The sequence below is a fragment of the Balaenoptera musculus genome, chromosome 1, assembly GCF_009873245.2.
Source record: "Balaenoptera musculus isolate JJ_BM4_2016_0621 chromosome 1, mBalMus1.pri.v3, whole genome shotgun sequence".
Lineage (NCBI taxonomy): Eukaryota > Metazoa > Chordata > Mammalia > Artiodactyla > Balaenopteridae > Balaenoptera > Balaenoptera musculus.
The window spans coordinates 184,186,899-184,194,602 of record NC_045785.1 but is presented as its reverse complement, the minus strand read 5'-3'; the positions used below and the strand labels follow the sequence as shown (position 1 = coordinate 184,194,602).

General features: G+C 64.7%; 1 protein-coding gene across 3 annotated transcripts; it reads right to left on the bottom strand.

Moving 5' to 3' along the window:
* Positions 1-1,797: 1,797 nt before the first annotated feature.
* ELF3 (E74 like ETS transcription factor 3) lies at positions 1,798-6,334 on the bottom strand. Of its 3 annotated transcripts, none has more exons than XM_036852653.1 (9): positions 6,210-6,334; positions 5,684-5,854; positions 5,181-5,402; positions 4,939-5,034; positions 4,724-4,843; positions 4,511-4,600; positions 4,240-4,356; positions 3,118-3,313; positions 1,798-2,558 (listed from the first exon to the last, which is right to left on the bottom strand). In XM_036852653.1, exons 2-9 carry the CDS (start codon positions 5,844-5,846, stop codon positions 2,444-2,446), a joined length of 1,119 nt encoding a protein of 372 aa, XP_036708548.1. In that variant the 5' UTR covers positions 5,847-5,854; positions 6,210-6,334; the 3' UTR covers positions 1,798-2,443. The 3 variants fall into 3 exon arrangements, with proteins under 3 accessions (XP_036708548.1, XP_036708558.1, XP_036708563.1); XM_036852663.1 differs by having other exon boundaries at positions 5,684-5,873; positions 6,210-6,327; XM_036852668.1 differs by lacking the exon at positions 4,511-4,600.
* Positions 6,335-7,704: the final 1,370 nt, after the last annotated feature.

Genomic DNA, 7,704 nt, shown 5'->3' with positions numbered 1-7,704 from the left:
GGCAGGTAAGAGGTGGGCCACGCCCCTGAGTCCAGCCGGCGGGGATGTGGGGACAGGCACGGCCGCCGGGCCCTGCAGTGTCCTGGGGCGGGGGGAGGGGCGGCAGTGTGGGGACAGAGACACTGAGGACCACGCCCCCTAAGAGGGAGCGAGGCCCCGCCCCCTGTCGCCCCCCAGCGCCGGCAGGAGTCCAGGCTCCGCCGACCTTGGACCAGCCTCCCGCCCCAGCCGGGACACGGGGACGCCCAGTCCCCTCCGAGGGCTGTGGTGCGGAAGGAATGAGATAAAGGATGAGGAAAGCACCTCATAAACTGAAAACGGCAGGACAAAGGTCAGCGCGCCGTGCGGGCACTGCGGCCTCGGGCCCTTTGGCACGGGATGAAGGGCTGGGCCGCGGGCGGCTCTCCTCCCCAGCAGACCCTCCGGGCCACGTCTCACCGCCGGTGTCTCCTTCGGGGCTGAAGAAGCTGATGGAGGCGGAGGGTCCTGGGGGGCTTGGGGTCCCGGAGGTGTGCTCTGGTCCCGGGGCTCCTGCCCACTCTCAGAAGGGACTCAGGCAACGTGGGTGACCCTCTGGGGGCGCGAGGACCCCAGATAATGCGGGCGGAGAGGTGAGCACAGTGCCTGCACTTGGTCATTTTCAAGAAATGAGGCGATTATTAGGCCGGGACCCCCAATAGCATCCGCGGGGAAGTGGGGACTGCTGGAGACTAAACCCCAGCGCTCACCCAGTACCCACCTTCACAAGGAGACTTCTTCCCCAAGGGCTCCAGAGGACTCTAGCTTCTTTCATGACTCCATCCCCTCCTGAACGACCTCCCCACCCTCCTAGCCGCCAGGCCCTGTCCTCCTGAGTGAGCCCCATGCACACACGTGTGCACACGCACACACCAGCACACACCTGTTTTTCTCAGATCCCTTTCTTACCCGCATCCCTTTGGTGAATAATCTGATATTTCTAAGACAGCTAAACAGCCTTTCAAACGCACAAAATGGCTTTTTAAAGTGCTCCCCGGAACTCGAGGCCTCAGACTTAAGGAACGCCACTCTGGGAGACGTTCTTCACGAGGACCCCCCCCCCCACCTACAGCCCCACCTGAACCCAGGTGTGTCATTCTGTGCAGACAGAGCAGCACCTTCTGGAGTCTGCTGAGGACACCGTCAGAGGAGCCCCAACCCTGGAGAAGCCTCTGGGGAGACGGCAGGGACCATGGCTGAGTCCCTGGGGCTGCCAAGCCTCCCTCTGCGTCTGTGACCCGGGCTGTCAGCCTCCCTCCTGGGGAGGGGGCCACGCGGCGGCAGCGGTGTCCGCGGTGCCACGTAGACCAGGCCAACCATTCCTCCTCCCCCGAGTCCTTCTCAAGCACTCGTCTTGCTTTGTTTGTTTTTCCCTCCGCAAGATCATAACTCCGATTTCACGTCCGACAACGAAAGCTTGGATTCATCTTACAGCTATTCAGCTTGCAGCCAGCTTGGCTGGAATGCACATTTACTCCACAAGGCCAGACACGCAATTCCAGACTCCTTAGTGGACGCCAGGGCACAGCGGCCTGACAGCAGGGCAGCGGGCTGCCGAGGGCTGGCTCAGCCCAGGTCGCCCCGCAGGTGCCTCGCGGCGGCAGGACAGCCCAAGCTCCAGGGAAGGATCACCCGTGCCCTCACTCTCCCCCAACCTCAGCCTCCACCTTCACCTCCAGTCGGCAGACCCCTGCCCTGGTCCCCTTTCCCAACCCCATTGCCCACATCCGGGCCAGAGCTCCAGACTTTAGTATACAGGTAGCTAAGACAAAGTTTAGAAAAAGTCCAGAAGGCACTTTATTGGAGGTCTCTGCCCCCATTCACAGGAGGAGGGAGCCAGGAGCCCCTTCCCAAGGGTCCCGGCGTCGCCCTGCTCCTCACTGGTCCAGCAGAGGGCCTAGAACAGTCAGTGTGGCCACCAGCACCTGGTGAGGGAGGGGCAGGAGGGGACTGTCTTAGAAAAAATAGATCTCTATGTACATATCTGTATTTATAGCACATAAATTACGGAGTGCTCTGACCCCCGCCTGCGGAGTCCAAGCACTGAGCGGGGAGGGGGAAGCCAGTCCAGAAAGAGAGGGCCCTTCTCAGGGCCCAGTGCCCCCAGCCTCCTCAGCCTGCTCCGGCCTCTGTAGGAGGGAGGTGTCCGCCACTGGGGTCTGATCGGGTCTGACGCGGCCCAGACAGAAGGAGCTGCGAGCGCAGCTACAGCCAGCACACAAGTCGCCCCAAACACCAGGCTTGTAATTCCAAGAGGAGGACAGAGAGCAGAGGCCACCTGCCCCAGATGCCAGGACGACGGCCGACAGGACCCAGAGCCTCAGCTTCTCTCCACGGCGCAGGGCACATGCCCCGACGTCCTGGGGGTCCTCTCCAGGGGCTGCAGCCTCAAGTCCGAGCTTTGGTCGCAGGGCTGGTCCGACCCTCAGTTCCTATGCCCGACCACCTCCTCCTCCTTCCAGCCGCTGGAGTTTTTGCCGAACTTGTAGACAAGCCGCCGGCCGTCCACCCGCTCCAGGATCTCCCGTTTGTAGTAGTACCTGAGGGGAGAAGGGTGGTCAGAGGTGCCCAGGCAGGGGCCCACCTGCCAGGAACCCTCAGGTGACCTGCCCCGCTGGGCTGCAGCCCGGCCGGCCTGGGCCCGAACCACTTCCTGCATGGAGGAGCTTCTGCCCCTTCGCCCTGCTCTGTCCCGAGCACCTGGCCATGCCCTGGCTTCTGTGTGGCTTACAGCTCTGTCCTGGGCCCATCATGAAGCCACGTGATTTTAGGGTTCAGGAAACCTTAGCGATGGTCTGGGAGGAAACCAAGGTCCAGAGACAGGCAACTTAATGGCTTCAATGGTGTGGGCCTTGGCTACTGCCCTTTTTACCACCAAGTGCCTTTCTTAGGACGAGCCTTGCAGACGATACAAAGAAATGCTGTCAGATCAAGTTCAGTGTGTGCTGCAGGCCAGCCAGCCACCTACCAGGCTCCCACTCAGTCCACGAGGCGGCCAGACCCCGTGGTTCCTCGCTGCACGGGACTCACACCCGTCGGAAGGGGGAGGGCTCTGACGGTGCCAACGGCCGCCCCAGCCAGGCAGCGAGGCCCGCTCACCTCATGGCTCTGCTCAGCTTCTCGTAGGTCATGCTGCTGTTCTTCTTCTTCTGGCCCCAGAGCTGGGCCACGGCCTCCGAGCGCAGGAACTTGAAGACGCCCTCTTGCCGGTTCTCCCACTTCATGAGGCCCTCGTTGAGCTCCGGGTGGATGAGGATGTCGCGGATGAACTCCCACAGGTGGGTGCCTCTGGGGGCTACAAGGCCAGGCCCCATCGGTCAGTGGCCCAGGGCACCCCTGACCCCCACGACCGCTGCCCATCCCGGTGCACAGCCTACTGACGGCTGCCTCCCTCCTGGCCTCCCCCACTGGACAGCCGGGGAAGCTCCAGGAAGACCACGTCTCACACGGCACAGAGGTTTAACTCAGACACTGATCAAATGTCTGGCTGGGCTACAAGAGCGGTTGAGACACGGTACCGCATTGAGGAGCTCACAGTTCAGAGGGGTCACGGTAAAAAAAGCAAATACGGTAAAAGGTGGTGAGAGCTCAGCAGGTGCAGGACCACAGAGCTGGCCCCGGCCTGGGGGACAAGGGGACAGCTTCCTGGGAAGAATGACCCCAAGAAGCAAACAGGCCCACTGCGTGTGGGAGGGGTTGCGTGTGCGGATGAGAAAGAGCTGCAGGGGCCCTCCCGGTGGCTCTGGTGGCAGGAGCCCACTCAAGGGCCAAGGCCAGGGGCAGGGACTTGGTGCGTGGAAGGGCCACCCCTGCATGGCCCTTGGTGGACGGGGCGTCCAGCGGCCGAGCCACTGTCCCTGCCTGAGCCTGCCCAGCACCCGCCAGCAAGTGTGCCCCTCAGGCAGGATAAGGGGTGGGCAGGAAGCCTGGACCCCAGCCCCACCCTTCCTGCAGCTGCCGCGGCTCCATCGCCGCCACACCATGCAGGACCAGCCAGGCCCTGCCACCGGGCAGTGACCACGCGCACCCTGGCCCCGTGCACAGGAGCATGTGGCGGGCCCAGCTCAGGAGAGGGGACCCACCTGCCCTACCACGGCCTCCAGCCGTGCAGGGCCCCCCCAGCCGTGCACGGCCCCCTCTCACCGTGCAGGGCCCCCTCTCACCGTGCAGGGCCCCCCCAGCCGTGCAGGACCCCCCCAGCCGTGCAGGGCCCCCTCTCACCGTGCTTGCTTTTCTTGCCCTCAAGACACTCCCGGGAGTCTTTACTCAGCTTTCGGGGCCGGCCCCGTTTCCGCTTCCCATGCTTAAGATCCCCCTTCTTGTAGTCGGGAAAGCCGTCTGTGGGGAGAGGTGGAAGGTCAGGAGAGGGGGGCATGGGGGCTGCTGGGGGGCAGCCCCCCTCCAGGAAAACCCTGAGGGGGTGGGGCAGGGGCCAGCCCCTGAGCACTGCCAGTGGAACACCCACGGGGACCAGGAGGCTCCTTCCACGCACCCCCAGAGAAGAGCTTGCTGTCTGGGGCGTCCAGGTCCACGTCGCTTCCACCGGAGTCTGAGGCCTGGGGGCTCTGAGAAGCGCCAGTCCCTGGAGGGGCGAGTCAGAGTGAGCCCCTTCCGGTCCTCCCAGAAAGCCCGGGGTCTAGTGCGGGGCGCCAGCGCTCAGGGCATCTGGGGAGGGGAGGCTGTGGGCAGATGCCCGAGGGCTCACCTGCGGTGGAGACGTCAGAGCTGCCCGGGGAGGGGGCCCCCGTGCCGAAGTTGCCCGGGTAGAAGGGGCTGGCCTGTCTGCAGTCCTCAAGCATCTCCTGGGCGAAGGGGCTTCCCTGGTCTGGGGGGAGGTGAGAGTTCAGAGGGGGCCCTGACTCTCCCAGCTGGGGGGGTGGGGCAGAGACAGGACAGGACAGGCTGGGAGGGGGCTCTCACCGAAGGGGCCCTGGTCCCCCAGGGGCTCCTGAAGCGCCATGCTGTCCTTCTCCAGAAGCTCCATGATCCAGCTGAGCTCGTCGGGGAAGCTGGAAGCTGAAGAGAAGGGGCTCAGAGCCCAGGGGTCTCCCCTCCCCTCCCTGGGGCTCTCTCCCTGGTGGTGCCCTCAGGCCAGTCCCCAGACCAGCCTCCCTAACTGAGGAGGGGGCGGGGCAGGAGGCAGGCTCCCCTCCAGGACTCACTGAGGTCCCACAGCTGGGAGTAGAGCTGGTCCCCCAGGGGCCCGAAGGCCAGGCGCAGCTCCTCGGGGGCGCAGCGGCAGAGCGCCGCCCCGTCCATGTCGCAGCGCGAGAGGTCGATGGTGCTGGCGTCGTACTTGTGCTTCTCCACTTGGTAGCTGATCCAGTCCAGGACCTGGGCCTTGGACCAGAGCTGGGGCTGCTCCCCCAGCCAGCTGGCCTTCTCTGCAAGGGGCCAGCACGGCGACGGGTCAGCCCCCTTCTGGGGCCAGTTGGGGATTCCGGGGGTCCCGCCTGGACTCTCAGAGCACCCAGCCAGGAGCGGGGCGGGCGGTGGTGCTCACAGCACCCTGGCCAGCACCCCCGCCAGGCACAGCCCCCAAATTCCAACACCCCAGCTTCTTACAGCTCACCCCAGCCCTCCCCCTGCCCGATCCCCCGCTTGTCCCAGGCTCTTAGACGGATGTCTCCCCCTCCCCAAACGCCCAGCCCCTCCTGAGACCCACCTGTGCCCTCCAGGGGCATCTGTGGGCTACTGAGCGCCAGCACCAGGTCATCGGCCCCGAAGGTGGTGGCAGGGGGAACAGAGGCCAGATTGGGGTCCTCCGAGCTGTACATCGTACTGAAGTAGTTGCTAAAAACGTTGCTAATCTCACAGGTTGCAGCCATGAGGCTACCTGGGAAGGGAGGGCAAGGCTGGTGAGAGCCAGGGGCGCAAGGGCACGAAGGTCAACATCTCTTAGGACACCCTCTCCTCAAGAAGGGCTCCAGGGTCTTAAAACCCCGGGGGACGGAGGGTGTGCTGGTGGGGGGCACAAGGCCTCCCACTGGGCTCCCTCCTCTGCCCTCCTGGGCCCACGAGTGGGACCAGCAGTCATGGCCACTCTGTCCTTCGCAGGGACAGGCTCTCGGGCCCTCAGGACACCGCCCAGCCCTGCACTCCTGCTTGGGCAGGCTCAGAACCAAGCTCCACCGGCCCCTCCCCGATCCCCTCAGGGCCAGGCGGGGGAGTGCGACAGGCAGGGGTCCTACCTTGGCGGCTGAGGGTGTGGCAGGCGGGTTCAGGGGCAGCAGGCGGAGGAAATCCAGGGGGAAATCTTCGCCAGGTAGCGCTGACGCGCAGGCCGCGCTCCCACCGCGCTAAGTAGAAGCTCCGAGCTCCGCCCGCGCCCGGGCCTTTATAGGCACCCGCGGTAACCTGAGCTGGTGGCTCATTGGTCGAGGGGATTTCCTGGCCTTTAGACTGGGCTCCTGGCCCCAGGTGATTTGCATATTTTGTGCCACTTGGCCGGGACCCAGGCCGGCGGTGCTGGGAAATCAGGCCCGGCTGGTTTAATGATTGTCAGGGTCTGTCATCCTGCACCCTCTGGGGCTGGGCACAGGGCAGTGGCCTGGGCGGGTGGCAGGTGGGCGCTGGGCGGGCATCTGCACTTTCGGCCAGCCTCTGGCTCAGGAAATTCCTCCGGGGGGCCAGGCCAGGGATGGGCTGAGGCGGGAAGGGGTGGGGAATCTGGGTCAGAACTGGGTCAGGAAGGCTCCTGGCCCCCAAACGTCTGCAGGTCTGAGGACAAGGGGGCCTAGCAGGGAGGGAAGATACGGAGGTTTGGGGATCTTTCCCACGACGCCCGGGATTCAGGCTGGAAGGCTCTCCAGACACCAGGCAATGTTCACGGCCTGCCAGCCTTGCCCAGGGCCCCAGCGTCCCCAGCATCCCCAGCCACAGGGCCACCGCCGGCATCGACTTTGTTGGCAACGTTTTGGCATCCTTTGCCTGCCGGACGCCATCCAAGCATCAGAGTTGCTGCAGCCCCCTCTGGAGGACCTGGCTCTGCTCCGAAGAACTTACCCAGCCCCTGGCGGAGCCCACCGCGCGCGGGGCTGCCGAGGGAGGGGCCGGACCCACGTGGACGTGTTTACCCCTCTATCTGGCCTCCATCTAATCGCCACGCACAGGGCTCAGCGGCACCTACCTGCTGCCCTCTAGCGTCAGAGGCCCGGCTACCTGGGCCGGCTCAGCGCTCACCAGGGGCCAGGCCGTGTTAGCAGGGCTCTGTCTAACCCTTACGAGAATCGTCAGGATGTGTGGTGATCCCCATTTTACAGACGAGCAGGTGGCAGCTCGAGGGTTGAAGACTTGCCCGGGCCACGCGGAGCTAGTTAAGTGGGGCTGAGGTTTAAATTCCCCAACTAGCGCTCCTTCCAGAGGCCCTCGCCCTCCCTGTGGGCAAGGCAACCCCTCCTACCCAGGGCCCCTCCACGAACTCAGCCCTAACCATGAGGGCCATCTCCCGCAGACCACGGAGACCTGCGTGGGGACGGCACAGGCTGGCGAGGGGGCACAGACCGGTCCTGGGGCCTCTTCCGTTTCCCATCCATGAAGACGAGGCCCTTTGGACTTACTGATCCCTCAGATCTTTACGCATCAAAGATGCAGCATCTGAGCGTCTCTTTTCCCTCCTCCTTGGTTACCGCCAAGGTCCTGGGAGGCCCGGCCTCAAGTGAAAGGCCACGCCCCAGCCCCCCTTCC

Bases quoted from the DNA above. Each gene is read 5' to 3' on its own strand.
- ELF3 (XM_036852653.1), bottom strand. From the start codon at position 5,846: ATGGCTGCAACCTGTGAGATTAGCAACGTTTTTAGCAACTACTTCAGT. The intron at 5,035-5,180 runs GTGAGTCCTGGA...CCTTCTCTTCAG, and splicing joins CTCCCAGCTGTGGGACCTCA to CTTCCAGCTTCCCCGACGAG. The intron at 4,357-4,510 runs GTGCGTGGAAGG...CTCTCCCCACAG, and splicing joins CAGCAAGCTCTTCTCTGGGG to ACGGCTTTCCCGACTACAAG.